Source organism: Aptenodytes forsteri, unplaced genomic scaffold, assembly GCF_000699145.1.
Source record: "Aptenodytes forsteri isolate BGI_AS27 unplaced genomic scaffold, ASM69914v1 Scaffold265, whole genome shotgun sequence".
NCBI classification, from domain to species: Eukaryota; Metazoa; Chordata; class Aves; order Sphenisciformes; family Spheniscidae; genus Aptenodytes; species Aptenodytes forsteri.
The window spans coordinates 166,096-183,432 of record NW_008796175.1 but is presented as its reverse complement, the minus strand read 5'-3'; the positions used below and the strand labels follow the sequence as shown (position 1 = coordinate 183,432).

The 17,337-nt window shown below is 38.2% G+C and overlaps 1 protein-coding gene across 4 annotated transcripts; it reads right to left on the bottom strand.

Annotated features, from left to right (window-relative positions):
• Window positions 1–805: 805 nt before the first annotated feature.
• Window positions 806–17,204, bottom strand: RBMX (RNA binding motif protein, X-linked). Of its 4 annotated transcripts, XR_657974.2 has the most exons (11): window positions 17,194–17,204; window positions 16,312–16,438; window positions 16,006–16,112; window positions 10,279–10,450; window positions 9,073–9,189; window positions 8,594–8,708; window positions 8,354–8,479; window positions 8,174–8,277; window positions 5,175–5,263; window positions 2,379–2,615; window positions 806–844 (listed from the first exon to the last, which is right to left on the bottom strand). XR_657974.2 is itself a non-coding variant. In XM_009287557.2 (9 exons), exons 1-9 carry the CDS (start codon window positions 17,197–17,199, stop codon window positions 7,365–7,367), a joined length of 1,182 nt encoding a protein of 393 aa, XP_009285832.1. In that variant the 5' UTR covers window positions 17,200–17,204; the 3' UTR covers window positions 7,334–7,364. The 4 variants fall into 4 exon arrangements, 2 of the variants coding, with proteins under 2 accessions (XP_009285832.1, XP_009285833.1); XR_657973.2 differs by lacking the exon at window positions 806–844 and having other exon boundaries at window positions 982–2,615; XM_009287557.2 differs by lacking the exons at window positions 806–844; window positions 2,379–2,615; window positions 5,175–5,263 and adding an exon at window positions 7,334–7,672.
• Between the last annotated feature and the right edge of the window lie 133 nt (window positions 17,205–17,337).

The window sequence follows — 17,337 nt, the reverse complement described above, 5'->3', positions numbered from 1 at the left end:
TGTTGTATGGAAATACTAGTAACAAGCTGCAGCCAGTGTGAACGATAAAGCTGGCTGAAGCTGAATCACCACCTCATCGCCATCTGGTGAAGTACATCTACAACTATCCATATGTGTGCAAAACATTTCAAATTTATGACTAATTACAAGAACTTTAGGGTTGGTTTTTTTTCTTTTTCCAGTTCTCATGAGCACTACTATTTTGTATGAGTACTTGCAGTCTCTTTCGTAGCTTGCCTTTTCTTTTTCCAAATCTGTAGTAGGCAAGACAACTGCTAATGCTCATTCACCTACCGGGGACAATCATTTGTATATGGAGGACATCCACTTCAGTCATCTCATCAGAACATACCAGTTTCTGATGTAAGAGCAAGAGAAATATTTCAACACAGGAAAAATTACACACCTGCTTCATTAAACTCAGTGTTACAAACCTGAAGAGTACTTCACCCACTCCCTCCTCTAAAGCAAACCTTTTTTTGTGTAGATAGGCAGGTTTAGTTTCACGACTATTTCACATGCAGCTGTTGCCGCCAAGCAGATGTTAATGGTTGCAACTACAATTAAATGAAAGTGCTTCCCACATCTTGAACACTTACCAACTGCTTGAAAGACCTGGAGACATACGCATATTCAGAAAGCCCAAAAATTTAAGGCATTTCCGATTAGCCGCCTCAAGGCCAACCTTACATCCTTCAGAAAGGACCCATCTAGAAGTGTTCCAGCTTGTTCACCCACCCCACACTAAAATTCTGTGGCAAATCCAGGGTATGAAGGTACAGCCGCCAAGCAAGGAACAGTTTCTGATCTCGTCTTTGGAAAAGACTTCAACTTTGGTTATTTGCTGACAGGGACAAATCAAATTAATTGTCAATCATCTCTTGCAGAGTCAACCTCCACCCCGAAGTTACAAATACACTTTTATTTGCAGCCCGATTTAGACCAGTGATGACTATATAGCACAGTATTATTTAAAAAATAAAAAAGGGAGGTGGGGGGTGGTCTATACCCAATTATCAAAGGACTGATGGCATATACATCAGTAACAGCATGGTAACAGGAGCAAGTTAAGAATAGCATTCAGATGTTCAGAAAACATTCTAGAGTGATTCTCCTCAAAGTCACTCACTTTTATGTAACTTGCTCTTTTTTTCAGCATAGAGGGAAAACACCCAATACAAAGAACAACGCTAGAGTATTTTTCTGCTGCAAAATCTACTGATGTCTTACATTTAAACTAGTGACTTTCAGTGATGAAGTTTGAGTCAGCACATGAGCTAATTTACATTGGTGGTACATTCTCATTATTTAGCATTTTAGGCAGGTATCATTCTTTTTTTGTACGATAGCTCATATGTTGGCATTAGATTTTAGTCAGGATGATCTATTTTAGCCTAAACAGCAGTACCCAGACTATAAGCTACTGCTGAAAAAGGAATTTCTTAATACTACAGCTTATTATTCTTTCTTGCAGAACGTAACACTTCTCTGAAACCACCTTGTAACAATATTACCGCCATCAATATGTAACACTAGTAATCTTTTTTACCATGCAAGTGTTGCTAAGTAACAGGTATTTTATTTTAATAAAAAAAACCAAAACCCATAATGCTTTTGTTTAACAGTAAATTTATTAGCCCTGGGAAATACTGCAATTCTACCCATCTGCTACATACAGGCAGACTTACTCCTAGAATCTGCAGTGATATTCTTGTCCCAAAACCCAAAGGTAGTTTTAAATCCCTAGACAAGGTACGCATGCTTTTTCTTCTTTAGCTACTCATTATAAACTGAGTGTTAGTTGTTTAAATGAGATCAGTTTATATCTACCACAGAAAAAGTCAACATAAACTTTATTAGCCGTGACTGTTTAAGTACTTCAGTCAATCTGAAGTTAGTTTTCTACATGAAATACCGGTGCCTGAGGATTCCCCTCTCATACGTTGGCACATCAACATATATGCAAGATAAAAATGCATCAAAACCAAGGCAAAGTTTTGAAGAAAGCATCTTGTTGCAAGAGATGCAGTGCTGTCTGGAGTTTTGCAAGAAGCTAGTACATATGAGAACACTAATTATTCTGGGGATTTATCACTAATATCATCTCTGTACATCAACGCTTCCTTCCTCCCATCCAGAAGGCCTGGACAATTATAAAACTGTTAATTTAAGAACATAGTAAAACTTTTCATGGTTTCTTGATGAAGAATTTGTAACAATTTAGTCCTCTGTATTTGAGAGGATTAAAACTCACTTTTATGCAACTTGCTCTTTTTTTCAGCACAAACGGAAAGCACCCTATGTAAAGGGCAACCTTGGAGTATTTTTCTGCTGCAGAATCTACTGATGCATGTATACTGACTAAAAAAAAGGCTCACTCTTGGAAGATGCTGGCTACGGCAGACAGCAACCGACTTCCAACTGAGAATTTTTTTTATATCCAGGAGATTAGTAGTGCTACTTTCAAAGGCAATTCTTGAATGATAACACAACCCTCTAAAACAAATACTGGGTAACACCACACTCAAAAGCCAAGCTTTATCAGTTGCATTTTGTTATCCTTCGATTTTCCAACGCATATCCACTGCTGAACTGCATTCTTCTAGTCACCGTAACTGAAAAAAGGAAATGCAAGTTAGTACACTCTCAGAAACCAAGAGACAGACAAAAAAAGCTAAATGATCTTCGAGTTGATTTTTTTTTTTTAAATATACACAATGTATACATTTGGATTATATTCAATCTGTCCCAACAGTATGAAAATACATCAATAGCTAAATACAATAATCAAAATTATCTGAGGACTACTTGTATTAATGCACACTCCTTGTACAACACTGTCTCCCTTGTACAACACTGTCTCCGGAGCAAGTACTAAGTGAAGCCTCTCTAATTCCTGCGCGTATCCCCCCTCCGAACTCTTGCCCACCACAAAATCCCACTAGCTCTTGACCACCTCAGCATGATACTCAAGAGTCCTGTAATAAACTGGTATACATACTGGTACTAATCTGTAAGTAATGATGTGCTAGAAATTAAATAAAACTTGTGATCAAGAGAAGGTGAACAGCTTGCTGAATGAGTACAATTACGTTGGTTTTTTTTACAAAGTTAGTATTACCTTTCCTGCCATGTAGTCAGTTAAGTTCTATTTACTGCTCCCTAAACCAACATTCTCACCATGCCTGTTAAGAATCTGGAAATGTTTATAAGCTGCAGAGTAGGCTGAGAAAGTGTACTTTTATCTTTAATATATTTATTAATTACACCATGGCCCACTACCACCAGTAAGTGACAAAACGTATCTAGTGAACTGAGAAAAAAAGCACTTCATTTTTCCAGAAGAGAGAAGCTTTTTCACTTGCCAAGAGTAATTAATCTTCAGCTTTCCAACTAATAGAGAATTGAAGCTAACATGGCACATACATATAAAAAAGTTGAAAACATTCTGACACAACCTATATGATGATTTGGCAAAACCTTTTAAAATCACCTAAGATGCTGCATATTAAAGACAGTATTCCATCTATTTATTAGAGGATTCATGATCTGGATCAGCCTTAAACTGTAAATTTAAAAATCAACTCCCGCTAATTTTTTGCAGGTTGGTGGGGGAGCAAGGGAGAAGAGCTTACTTTTAGACTATTTCCCTAGTCCACTTCGGTGCCATACTACTGACATCAGTCATTTTTGAATGAAAAGTGATTTTTGAATGACAAAAAGGTTAGGTTTTTTAATCTTTAAGACGACACCTACAGTTCAAATGGTGTCCTTTCCAGTAGGATTTGTGATTTAAATATTTCAACAGTCACGCTTAAGAGGACCACGAAGACAAGGAAAGTAACACTTTTTTGTTGGTTGAAATTTTATCAAGTAACAGAAAAATAAAAAGCTGGTCAGGTAGCAGCTTTTACTTTATTTAACTACATGCTTCCTTTGACTCAAAACAGAAAATACCCATGATGCTTCTGTATTTGATCTGAAATACAATCCAGTACCCTGAAATAAAAGTGTATTTTTAATTCTTTATCAAGGTAACAGTAGCAATTTATCAGGAGTATTTACAAAGTATTACTGGCATATTCTGACAAAAGCATTGCACAGGTATTTATGCTGAGACTCTAAAAAGAATAAACTGTAAGCCAACTGAGATGACAAACATCACACAGTATTCAACAGAACCTATCCTTCACACAACATGAACTTCCCTGAAATCAGTGACCATGTGTCAGATGAACAACACTGTACCAACTACAGCTTTTTCTTTTCACAATTTCCAAGTTGGTTCTCAAAAGCAGTATTTGAAACTAATAGCAAAATATGTTCTTACGTTTACCGAGTACTTTGCAAACTAATTAAAAAAAATACATAAAAAGTACACACACTTCTTGCATAAATACTTCCCTTGGAAAAGGGATTTGTCCTTATCCTTCACTCTATACTAGATTTTAACAGACTTTGCACACATTAAACGTTATTTCCTTTTAATAACAATTATTTCGTAGAAAAGTTTTCTGAAAAGCTGTATTAGCATGACAGCCAGTACCACTTTTTTTCTTCTCCTAGTGAGCTATCAGAGAAACAGAAGAGACAGTCACTCTTCCACATACAAGTCTTGGAGACAGTTGCTCCTACATCTACTTGAAAAATAATTTTAATGGGGTAGGCTTCAAAATCATGAAACACAGCTGACCTACAAAGTTTTAAACCATTCTGGAGATGCCTGGAGGTTTGCAATTTAATCCAAGGACCTCTGCAGAGATCAATTCCTAATCAAAGATTATACTCAGTATAATCATTAAATTGCATGTTCCGCACATTTAACAAGACTGATTAAATGTCTGTACTGACATTTATTATTTCAGTTCAGATTTGTATGGTCTGGTCTCATGAAGATTCCTAGACTAAGTACTCTCTGCAGCATGATTTAAAGTGCATTTATGATCAGATTTTATGTTCAGCCATACCCAAATTGGACCAATTTCTGCACATCAGAAGTCTCTCGCTGTCATTCCTAACTTGGTAGACTTAAAAAGCCTACTTAAATCTCCTCCTCCAAAATTCAAACAGCAAGTTGAAAGCATTATTTAGCCACCAAGAATGTCCATCCAAATCTGTAAACACAGAACCACCAGAAATCTTCCTTCCAGCTATTATACTAGTATAATATTTACCTTATGTATTGGTACAGGCACCACCCATCTCTGCCATCAACACAGATGAACCAGAATTACTTCAGTGGCGTCTTCTAGAAGTTATCATCCTGCAATCAAGAGAAGATACAACAAATTGAGAAAAGTACATTTTATGGCACAAGTCAACCTATAGTGCTTCCCCCCATTTCAAAAAAGTCACAAGCTTGGGTTTGCAGATTATTCTGTTGCAAGTTTTACTACCTCTCTTTTAAGTGGTGGAGGATTCACTGGCTTGGAATGGACTGGAATGGCTTAGTGATAGGTTGCATGGCTTATGGATTCTCATTCCTTTTCAATGGTGCACTGCCGTGTTAAATCCATAAATTGCACGACAAAATTTACTGAGGACTAAACAGTAGTACAAAGCTTTTGGGTTTGTGCCTTTTTTTTTTTTAGTTGGAGGTCTTCATGTCTACTATATTCAAGAGCATCTTTTGAACTTCATGGCTTTACCTGAGTCATAACAACTTGCCACAGGTTCTGCCACATGTACTAGATATCCCTGTAACGCAGTGTCAAACTAAACAGAGTCAGGCATCCAACTAAACGTCAAGTTTGCAATGGCTTGCTTCAAACTCCCAATAGCCGAGCTGGTATTTGTCAATCTAATTCTTTATTTCACAAGGCTTTAATTTTGTTTAATATAGTATATGCAGCCTCTTTAAGCATCTTCACTGAGAGATACTGGGCACCAATTACCCCCTCCCAACCCTACTTGGCAATATTCTGTCTACAGTGAGCTGCATTATGTCTTTAGTTTCAAAATTGGTGCCATAAATGCTTTTATCCAAGAAGAAATGTTGAATTTTGAGAACTTCTAATGTATTGAAGTATTTCTTTTCCTTTTTTTTTTAATCTAGACAGCACTTCCATTGCCATAATGTGCAGCTTGTCTCACTGTACTAGAAGATAACTTCGTTTAATTTTGACTTAGACTGAAAAACTAGTTTGCTTTGCTTACCATCTTTGCTGTTTCACAGGCATTTGATGCTTTAAATCAGCTGTGGAATGCTGAAAGATTCACTTGTTTTTATGAAGCCATAAGCCTTTGAGAAGTTGGAGAGAAAGACTTCTTTGCTTATCTTATTTTCTCCTTTGGAATCAAAGATGTTCCTTTAAAAGTGAAACACTACAGAGTTGCAAAAATTTGAAACAGTATGAGTAAGCATCGTTTTGCAGCTTCTTTGATGGAATTGGTCAACTTTTTATTTTTTACAGTATTCTGTAGCTGACTTACATGTACATGATTTATTTGGAGGGGAGATCTTTGCAAACTCCCCTTGAAACAGTAGGAAGGCAGAAAATAGTATTATCCACTTGCTTTTTCGGGTTAAGCGAATGATATCCTCTATTTTTCTTTACACAAGGATCTGAAGGCATTTTGTACTGGGAACACTGTGACTTCAAATTCTAGGCAAAACTGAACTTTGTGTGGAATATCCCCACCACCCTCCAAATCACAAGCAATACTTTGTTTAAGAATGAGATGCTGAACATGTAGAACAATCCATCTCCATGTTAGATGGTTGGATGTTGTGTGGAAGATCTTAAGGACTGCTTGTTCCATTCATGAGGAAAATCAGATGGGAAGTGTGGCATTTCAGGGAAACTTTACTTTGAAAATTACAACACTAGTACACAGCTCAAGTTTTATACATTTAACATCTGCTTTTTGAAAGAAATGTTAACAATTTTGAAATGAAATTAAACATTGGTTTAACTTTTCCTCACAAAAGCATAAAAGTCATGGAGGGGAAAACTTAACAGGCAACAATAAAAAAAAGGTAAAAACAACTTTTCCTTTTAGTAGTCCTCTGGTAGTAAAGATAGAACAACTTCCACTTTTCTTTTTTTTTTTTTTTTTTTTTTTTTTTTTTTTTTTTTTTTTTTTTTTTTTTTTTTTTTTTTTTTTTTTTTTTTTTTTTTTTTTTTTTTTTTTTTTTTTTTTTTTTTTTTTTTTTTTTTTTTTTTTTTTTTTTTTTTTTTTTTTTTTTTTTTTTTTTTTTTTTTTTTTTTTTTTTTTTTTTTTTTTTTTTTTTTTTTTTTTTTTTTTTTTTTTTTTTTTTTTTTTTTTTTTTTTTTTTTTTTTTTTTTTTTTTTTTTTTTTTTTTTTTTTTTTTTTTTTTTTGGAGAAGTAATCTGTCTTGGTCCAAAAGTTTAAGAGTGTTTTTAGTATCTGCTTCTGCCTCCACCTCTATCAGATCTGCTTCCACCACGGCCACCACCTCTGGGTGCTCCGCGGCTTGAACTACTGTAAGAATCACGAGGAGGTGGATAGCCCCTTTCCATGGATGGGGGAAGACCCCTGTCTTGTCTTCCAACACGATCACGGCCACTTGAGTAGACATCACTTCTGCTGCTTGAGTAACTTTCTCGGCTTCCATATCCATCTCGTGTGCTGCCGTAATCATCATATCGACTGCTTCCACCATAAGATGGCGGGGGCCCTCGTGCAGGTGGAGCACTACGTGAGTTACCTGCAGGGTCAATGGTCAGGTAATATGGCAACACCATAAGTTATATATAACAATTTCAATCTGAATTTACAGAATTGCTGTTATTAAATGTTTACTGAAACTCTTTTGTATGTATTGAGATGTTCTTAATATAATCTGCCACGTTAATGGTATTTAAAGTGGGGATTGCATATCAGGCAGTGAGTGGATTTAAAGACTCTGAAGGAATGAAGACGGTGTTTATTCAGGCAGGCTCTTTACTGGGTATTCCAGAACAGCTTGTTATTTTAGAGAAGAAACTCAGCCATATTTTCCAGAGATAGTTGCAATTCTGAACTGTAGACTTTGCTTCTTTAGCTTATAGCTTATTTAACAAGATGATCAAATGATAACCAACAACTGCACTTTCACTGTAAGGGGAAAAAAAAGCGTGCCACTTCCCCCAAACACAAGCAACCTAGTAAAAGTCATGTTTTATAAGACACCTGTACAAATTACATGATCCTCAAAATGGATTCTTACCATAACTCTCATATGAATCTCTGTAGGAGCCTCCACTTGGATGATCCGAGTAGTCTCTGTCACGTCCACCACCGTATCCATCACGATCACTATAGGAGGAAAGACTACTAAGACTTAGTACAAATCAGTGAGATCACAGCAAGAGTAAAACGACAGGAAGAAAAATCCAACAGTAGGTACCTATATCCCCTAGAGGGGTATTCGTCACGTGAACTGGAATGACCATAATCACGATATGCGTAGTCTCGTGGAGGTGGCGCATAGTCCCGTGTATCCCTGGAACTGGGATAATCTCTGCTTGAATAACTACAAAGAACAAGAATTGAGATGTTAGCTATATGTCACACCTCAAAAGATCAGGGATCAAAATCCTTCTCTGAACAACAACAAAAAAAAGACTAAACTAGTAAAAGAATTTACCCATCTTTAGTGCTATAGCCATCATCTCTTGGAGACATGTAGACATCTCTTCGTGATGGCATCGGTTCTCTGCGTGGAGGACCACCATAACTGTCTCTTCCACGTGACACAGGAGCTTAAGAGAAACAGTCCAAATTTTTTAACTTAATTAGCATTTAGCCGCACAGAAGACTCCAAGGCAAGTAAGTATTAGCAGACTGTTTATAGCGATTTAAACGCATCTCTGTAGCCTGCATTTGTAATACTTTAAAACTGTACAAGCAGAAATGTAAAGCAGCACTAGAAGGAACATATCAAATCACACCAAATTGTTCCAAACAGCTACAAAATGATATAGGTATGAAGAGAACTGATAGATTAGAAAAACAATACTATCCCACAGCAGATTTAAGTTAGAATCAATGATTTGCAACAGTTCCTGAAGAAAGACTAAGGTGCTACAGCTGACTAAGCAACAAAGTAATTCAGAAAGTCCTTACCTCTTCCTCCCATACTACTGCTACGCACTGGTCCTGAAGGTGCAGATCTTTTAGGTGGAGGGCCTCCACTTCGTGGAGGTGGACCTCTCTTCATGGGAAGTGGCCCTCGCGAAGACCCTAGAAGGATAAGCCATGAACCAACTTGTTATTTCTGTGATATCCACCTGCACACCCCCTAAAGCCTGAACTACAGTAATATTACCACTATGTGATCAACACTAAACCTCTAAAATTAGTCCTCAAAGCCTTCTTTTGTGTTTTGGCCACTACTAGATGCTACTGGCAGAATTGAGAACCCACCACGTTAACTTTTCCATAACCTGAATTCCTGTCAAGAACTGTCTTTTAGAACTTATCCAAAAGCCACAGGGTGTGACACAAGGGAGAAAGACAGCTGGTATCTGTAATCAGTCAGAACTTAAATGCTCAACAAGTTACTGTTCTCAAAAGACAAGAGCCACCTGGGAAGATGTACTAGAGAAGATCCTACAGAGAGGGAACAGAGGCACTACAGAGTCTGTAGAACCTACTACACAGACTCTTCAAGACAAGAGTTTTCACTGTTTCGGGGGGGTGGGGGGTGTCTGCATTATAGCTTTTACTGTTTTACCTCAGATGCTGCTTGCTTTTTCTTTTAAGCGACAGTTTTGATACTGAAAAGTCTCTGAATAAATAGCTGTATCTTAAATTAAAGAACATCCAGTATCAAGTAATGTACTACCCTTCCACTTCAGAAAGCTTCAACTCAACACACTATTTTATAACAACAAACAAGGCTTAGCTTCCCTAACTCCCACCATGATCTGGAAGGATCAGTCCTAGAATTTACTAAGCTTAGACCTCTTGCTAGCAAGAATGAAAGGCAGTTCCCTTTCCCTGGTGGAAGAGAATCGCTTTTTCAACTTGAATACCAGAAAGCTTCCTTTCTCACGTGCAGGGCAGGAGTTTTGCTTTTCTTTCATAGCCAAAAGTCAAGTGGAGTGTTAGTTGTAGAAGGGAATCTTCATATTTGACAGCCTTTTCTTAAGGTGTACTTGCCTAATCAAAAATTGACTATACTGCTGAGATCATATTTCATCATTTTAATAAAGAACAAGGAGTGCACTATTCGGCTGTTTGACTTTTTTCCAGTAGGATTATTGTCATCTTCCAATGGGATTGTCTTGTATGTTGTCCAAGTATATAATGAGAGAGGTAAATACATACCCAAGTGACTCCCTCTTGAAGGTGGTCCTCTCGCGCCACTTCCGCCTCTTCCACCTCTAAGGCCCCTGGGAGGACCTCTGCTTCGTGGAGGGGGTGGCGGCCCACGCCTACCACCACTTTCAAAGGATGGCTTGGTTGCTTGTTCCACTTTAATTGCTTTCCCATCTAATGACTAAAGAAGAAGCTGCTTTACTTACTGCTCAGTCATGTTTGTATTTCTTAAATTAAGCCCCTCTTGCTTCACTATTATAGGGCTTCCATTTTATAAAGTTAGAGCAACTCTAGAACTGATTTCAGTCTTCAGTATTAGTCCCCATGTACTCAGCAGCATGTTGGGCCTAATTTCTACAGTACTTCATTCTTGTGGTATTGATGAAAAAAAATACAGAGCAGCATCAGAAAGGACTTTCAGTGAAAACACAAGCGTCCAATGATTACGGCAGCCCCATGTCATTTATTCTGTAAATGAAACATGATTTATGATCTCCAATTTACTTTCAATTGCCACGGACTTTTGTACCAAACTAGGACTGCACCAGTAGTTACAGGATTAAGCTGAAGGTATCTTAGCTTCAGTTGGGATTTCTGGCAATGGGGAGGCCGTTTAGTACATTTTCTTGATGTCCTGATAAAACGGTGATCACTGAAGTATTTAGAAGTAATTTCAGCATCTACAAAGCAGACCGAGTATGATAATTCACCCCTCTTTTCTACTGTTTCAAGCTGGGTTTTCAAAAAAGGTGACTGTCACAATTTACTCTATTACTTGCTTTTCCAAAGTGAAGGTGCTTTGTGGGTTTTTTTTTGTTTGTTTGGGGGGGGTGGGGTGGGGGGTGTGTTTGTGGGAAAAAAGTGGGAGCTTTTTCTGGAATATAGACCTGCAATAACAGGAACTCTGCAGCCAATTATTGTACCTCAAACATGAGCAAGTGGTAACACATATTGAGTAACTCAACCTAATTAATCAAATTTCTGTATAATCCTTCAGAAACCACACATTTGGTTATTATAGCAGAGCCAAGATCACAAGCTCTACTGAAGTTAGGTTACTGCGCATCTATCCTGGCAAACATGATTTATTTGCCTTTTTTAGCAGTTAAATATTAACTATGCTATGACAATTAATGAATTATGCATGCAGGAAGTGTTTATTGCACTTCTTTGCTGCAATAAATGAACAAGAACATGACTGCTCGTAACGGCTTACTCTGAACTGCTTACAGTCGTTTACCGATGTACTGAATCTTTTTTGTTCTCCATGGAAATCTAGCCCTCTCTGAAAGCATCCACTTTAGTAGCTCATGTATTCTGCCACCATATGTAGTCGTAGCTACTGTTTGAAAAACCAATGTGTATATCCACAGGTCCAACTTGATCCATTGTGAGGAAAAAAATACTAGCAAAATCATATTGGTCTTGGCTTTGACTTAATAGAAGTATTTTACTTATGAAAGGTTCCTCTAAAAGCCTTTTGGCATGACAAGCTGAAACATTCCAGGAGTGAGCATTAGTACCTCTGATCACTGGAACTTCTCAGTTTGTATCGTATTATTTTGCCATCATCATTCATCTGTCTCAGTCATCCTTCTCAAAACAGGAACAGTGGGCTTGAAGCCTTAAGCTTTGCCATCATGACCACTGCTGTCCTCAATTTCACGGCAGATTCTTGACAGCTTATTTCGAGGTTGGAAACCAAACACCATCCCCTTCTGCTAGCATCAGTTCTGAAAACATGGATGCTAGGTCCAAGTTCTTTCCTTTTTTATGTAGGAGGTACAGTTTTCCTCATCATTTCTCCTGCTATTTCCTTCTGCCTTGCACTTATGCATCTTATCTAGGCAAAAGATAGGTTTCTTTTCAAACTGCTTTATGCAAGCAGTCTTAAAGCTATGCCTAAGTTCCAAAAAGACCTTTCATTAGGTCCAAGAAGATTATTTTTTTCCTCTCTAACCAGGAGAAGATATTTGTCAAAGTTTGTTCTGTTTTAAAGCAGAAGGGACAACTTCATTTTATAGGTTCTTAGGTCAAAGAAGAAAGGTCTCATCTCACTGAACAGATAAAACTCAGACAAGCCATCTCAGAATAAGGAATTTTTTTCAATGAGCCCAAAGCACCAGCTGTCAACACAAACACTCATTAGTTCGTGTTTATAACCTTGATTCAGAGTGTTACAGTAGTATTTTTAGTATGATATGGCCACCATAAAGTGCAGTCACCTTGGTGCTAAAAAGCAGGAAAGTCATTTAAGATATGAGTCATTTAAGGATAATAGATTGGCAATCATAAAAACTCCTGTAAGTGGAATGAACAATCTATACAGATTTGCAAGGTGAGCCAGGGAACCTTAACCAAACAGAATTAGAGAACTGTCCTGCAAACTGTTCCATGTTCGAACAGAAAAGATGAATGAAATTTGGAGTTTTGGGAGTGGGGCAGAAATCAAATATTCTGAAGAAACTGTTACAGAAACTTGCATGAAACTGCAACCTAACAGCACATAGGGCTTTCCTCTCCAATGGATCATTTTACTGTTGATGCTGCAGTGACTCCACCATTTCTGCATGTTCCTTGATGGCACATCAAGTGGGCTTCCTTTCACCAAATATATTCAAGAACTGAAGATCATTTCTTATTAGGCTGACCTTATGTATTGTATCACTTCTTCACCAAAAGAACTGGAAACGCTTTCTGTTGATTAGAGGAAGACAACCTTCTGCAGCGCTGAGTACAGTTTAGACTGTTGTTTGGATTGTAGTATTTGCTTCCAACCTCTTAACACAGTCCAGCTGGCTTGGCAGGTCTACACTGGAATTAAATCACTGGCTTGTCCTGGATGTTTCCTTTAAGGTCACATTCTCTCTTTAATTATCCATTTTGTCCTCAGGACTTAAAATCAAAAGATCATGAGAACAGCCTACTGCACAGAATGTCCACTACAGACTTGGGAGTATTCACACTTGTGTCCAGATAAGCACGTGCATTTCATGACATCAGTATGTAGACTTGAATACCATGCAATTAAGGTTGTCCTTAAAGAAGGTTAATAATTTGCTGTGATGAAGTACTTCTAGCATTTCTTCTCTGCTGCTCAGACATGCTAACATTGATCCAATTCTGCAGAGAAAGTCATTTAAATGAAAAATCTCCACCCCCACTCCAAAACCGTTATCTCCTGACCTCTTTCTGCAGGACTGAAATTAATCTTCAACAAGCAAGCTTAGACTAGTCTATGCTTGTCCCATTTTACAATGAAATACCATTAACCTCCTTCATTCCCCCCACCCAGAAAGGGGCAAAACATTGGACAAAGTTTTTCACGAACATTTGCAAAGCAAAAAATCAAATCCAAATTTACTCTTGCAGAATCTATCCAAGTCAGCCTCATCTACTGACTGCAACTTTGAACTCTTTTGGAATGACAAAATGAGCAACACGCTGGCGACGCAGAACTCTTCCCCCTGGCCAGACAGGTCAACTAAATCCTTAAAGGCTGCTTGAACTACTGCCTGCACAGTGCTTCTGCTGCTGCTTCTGAAGTGTCTAGAATTCTCATAAGCATTCCAATCCATCATTCCCAAATGGACAGAAAAACTCCAAGTTCTGATTTATTACAATGATTTCTTCCCACAGCATGCCTCAAACATCGCTCCTCAGATCTAGAACGCAGAGTCCTTTTGAGGTACAAGCAGCACTTACGGTCCAGAAGGCTTTCTGAAGATGAGGACAAGAGACTACCTTATGAACATCTTCCACATCTTTCATATCCATAGTCGAACCAAGCTAGACCAGTACAGAACTGGTACTATACACAGCAGCACCTAAAGGTTTATGTTAAGAAGGTCGTTCTAAGCCAAATCCAGAGTGAGGATGTTCTTTTCATACGCTATTTGCTGCTCAAATTTCAAAGCAGATGAAGGCACTTTCAGATTTGTGGTGTTGAAGACAAACCATGAGAACGATGATCCACAAGGCAGTACTTTCGAGCACTTCTTGACAGTGATGCAGATGGTGCATTCCAGAACATGTAGACATCACCTCAGTCACAAACATTCAGTCTCATTTAGCTACTTTACTAAGCATTACTTTCCTGAATATTTCCAACATGACCAAACACATGCCACAACATTCAAGATTTAGACCAGTTGGTGATTATTTTCAGAGGGATTTTAATTTGAAAGCTGCACTCCACAAGCTTAGGATTAGTGACTGAACTCCTTTCAGTCTGACAATTAGTTGTTGGTGCTTGAATTTACCTTATGTGAGGATTCAGCGTAATGACTACTTCAGAGGAAATCAGTGTTTAAGAACTGCAGTAAACAAGTCTTCAGAACTATAGCAAACTACACAGCGAAGAAATAAATTCAATAAAAGGAGCACCTTTAAGGATGTTTAGGCTGGTACAGAAAGGACATTATCTGACTTGCCACTCTCGGCCTCGACAAAAACTACTAACTTGTTTAAAAAGGAAGCAAGTCTCCAAAGAAAGTAACACTAATTGTCATGAGGTTGTCCTGAAGCACCCAGAAACTAAGTACACACAGCAGGAAGCCTGCTATAACACGAAACAAGGAAGTTTTACTATGTGTGTTCACAGTGAACACTACAGCAAGCTCATTTTCTTACTCCCAAAGTGCAAATATTCGTTATGCTTTACTTACTGACTGCAATGACTGACATTTTTCTTTTACTTCAATGTCTTATGCTAACAAGACAAACAGCTATCAAAATCCCAAGTGTTAATTAATCAGAATCAGTAGAGGCTTCTTCACCTTACATGAATGGCATCTCAGAGACACTGCTTAGAAGGCGGCCAATGCAGCATGACCTTAACACCACCGTTCAGATTATGCATGAAAGACCAGAGTCTGAAATTCAAGTTAGCTGAGAAGATGGCTTTCACTGCCCAAAGACACAGTGCCTCTATGAAGATAAGCAGCTGTTGCCCATTAAGTTGCAAACTTGCATCTAGCTTTTCAAACACATGCCAGAACACACACAGATCACAATAGCCTACAATCCTTTGACAAACTGTCCTGGTATTTATCTCAGAACTTTTGCTCCAAATTCCTAGGCTTTTCTTTTTAAAGACATTACAGATGCATTAAATTTTTATTTCCTCTTAAAGTCGTATCATTGCATTGTAGGGTGTTCGCAAGCAAATTCAAATGCTGGCTAACTGCAAAGCTATTTCACATTAACTGGCAAGACGCTCCTCATACATGCCAAGTAGATTGATGATGCAACTCACAAATGTAGGAGGTTATCTACAGATTACCAGATAGCGCATCAACACTCCAGCACAGTAGGGAAGTCACATTAAACCCATGTTAAGGGAACCATTAATAGTTTTCAGGTAAGTCACTTCCCTAAAGTGTAATTTACACAGTACTACATTCAAATATGATAAAACAAAACCATTACAGGAAACATGCAAGAATGAAGAGCCAACTAAAAAGCCCTCCATCACCAATTAAAACAAAAAAATAAAAGAGGAGAGTATAACTGACTGACAGACAGAATTCACTTTCTACTGTCAAATCCATAATCAGGAGAAAGTGATTCCAGCTTCATGGAGACAAGAGACATTTTGCCAAATTTAAGTTATGACTTGTCTCCAGGATCTTCTAACCCATTGTCTTTCCAACTTCTATTACTCATTAATTTACCCCAAAGATCAATACTGCTGGTCAATAGCAACAGCAACATATAATTGGTCTTAATTCCTACCTTTCCATTCATATCTCTGGCAGCATCTTTTGCATCTGCTGGACTCTCAAATGTGACAAATGCAAATCCTCTGGACTTGTTGGTTTCACGATCTTTCATCAAAAGGACTGCAGAAATAAAGCCACGTTACCCTTTCCTGTAATTAGGCAGCAACACTTAACCTTTATTTAACCTTTTAAGCTCAGAACTTCTTAGAGGACATGAAAGCACCATCATTTCAGATGATCAACGCCAAAAAAGTCATCACAGCTACGTTGTTGCTTTTTATTTTTTAGTATCTTAAAATTGAAAGGTTTTTCTTCTTACCTTCCACAATGCGTCCATATTTGCCGAATACAGCCTCAAGGGCTTTTTCATTAGTCTCTGTGTTTAGGCCCCCAATGAACAGTTTCCCAGGACGATCTGCTTCAACCATTTTGATTCTACAAATGACCTATTAAAAGCATAAGGTTGTTATTAGCAAAACATCAGACTGCAACAGAGACTTTCATACCACCTCATAGAACAGAAGTTACTTCTTTCCTCAAAAGTACAAGCAAATTTTCTTGAGCAAGATGTCAATTAAGAGATGAGGTATAGAGAACATAAAAAAATAAAATTTTTAGACTGAAACAACCAATAGTAGTACTGCCTTCAATTACTTCTTCACATTATACAGTCTATTTCAAATTGATTAAATTAAGTCTAAAAAGTGGAACAAAGCACTGATGAGAACTCTCGTAAGATCAAGTAGTATTGGTGAGTGTGAAAAGTTTTTCAGGGTTACTGTCTTTTTGCCCTCAATGGTACTCCTAGCGCTCCCCCCTCCAAATCCTGCCACAGGCATGCCAAAAAGTTTACTTAGTATGTCAAAGTAATACCGAAAAATTAACTTTAAAGTCAGCTTGGGCCAATATTCCAAATTAAGCTCATTCTTTAAATTATTTAAAGTACATCGAGACTACACCGAAGTCCTGGCCTGCACAACGTGTCAGTCTGAACGAATACCAGACTATCACTGCAGTTCTACACAGCAAGGCCATAACTAAGGCCAGTCGGGGGCGGAGGACTCAAAAAAAAAAAAACAAACCCCCCAAAAAGCAAAACACCACACCAAAAAAAAAAAACCCCAACCAAAACAAAAAGCCGAAGACAAAGCAAAACCTCAGAGTGCCTGGCAAAACGCCTGGCGGCTGTGGCAAACGTTACCCGCATGCCTCCAGCCCAATGGCGGGAAAGCTCGCAGCAGCGTGCAACGAGGGCCTGCGCAGCTCCCTCAGCACACAGGGGAGCAGGGACAAAGCAGCCCCGCGGGAAGCGGGAGGCCGGCGGGGGCCGGGCCGCCCAGGAGGC

Coding starts and splice junctions, on each gene's coding strand:
- RBMX (XM_009287557.2), bottom strand. Junction 16,113..16,311: donor ATATGGACGCATTGTGGAAG/GTAAGAAGAAAA, acceptor TTATTTCTGCAG/TCCTTTTGATGAAAGATCGT. Junction 8,480..8,593: donor GGCTATAGCACTAAAGATGG/GTAAATTCTTTT, acceptor TGTTCTTTGTAG/TTATTCAAGCAGAGATTATC.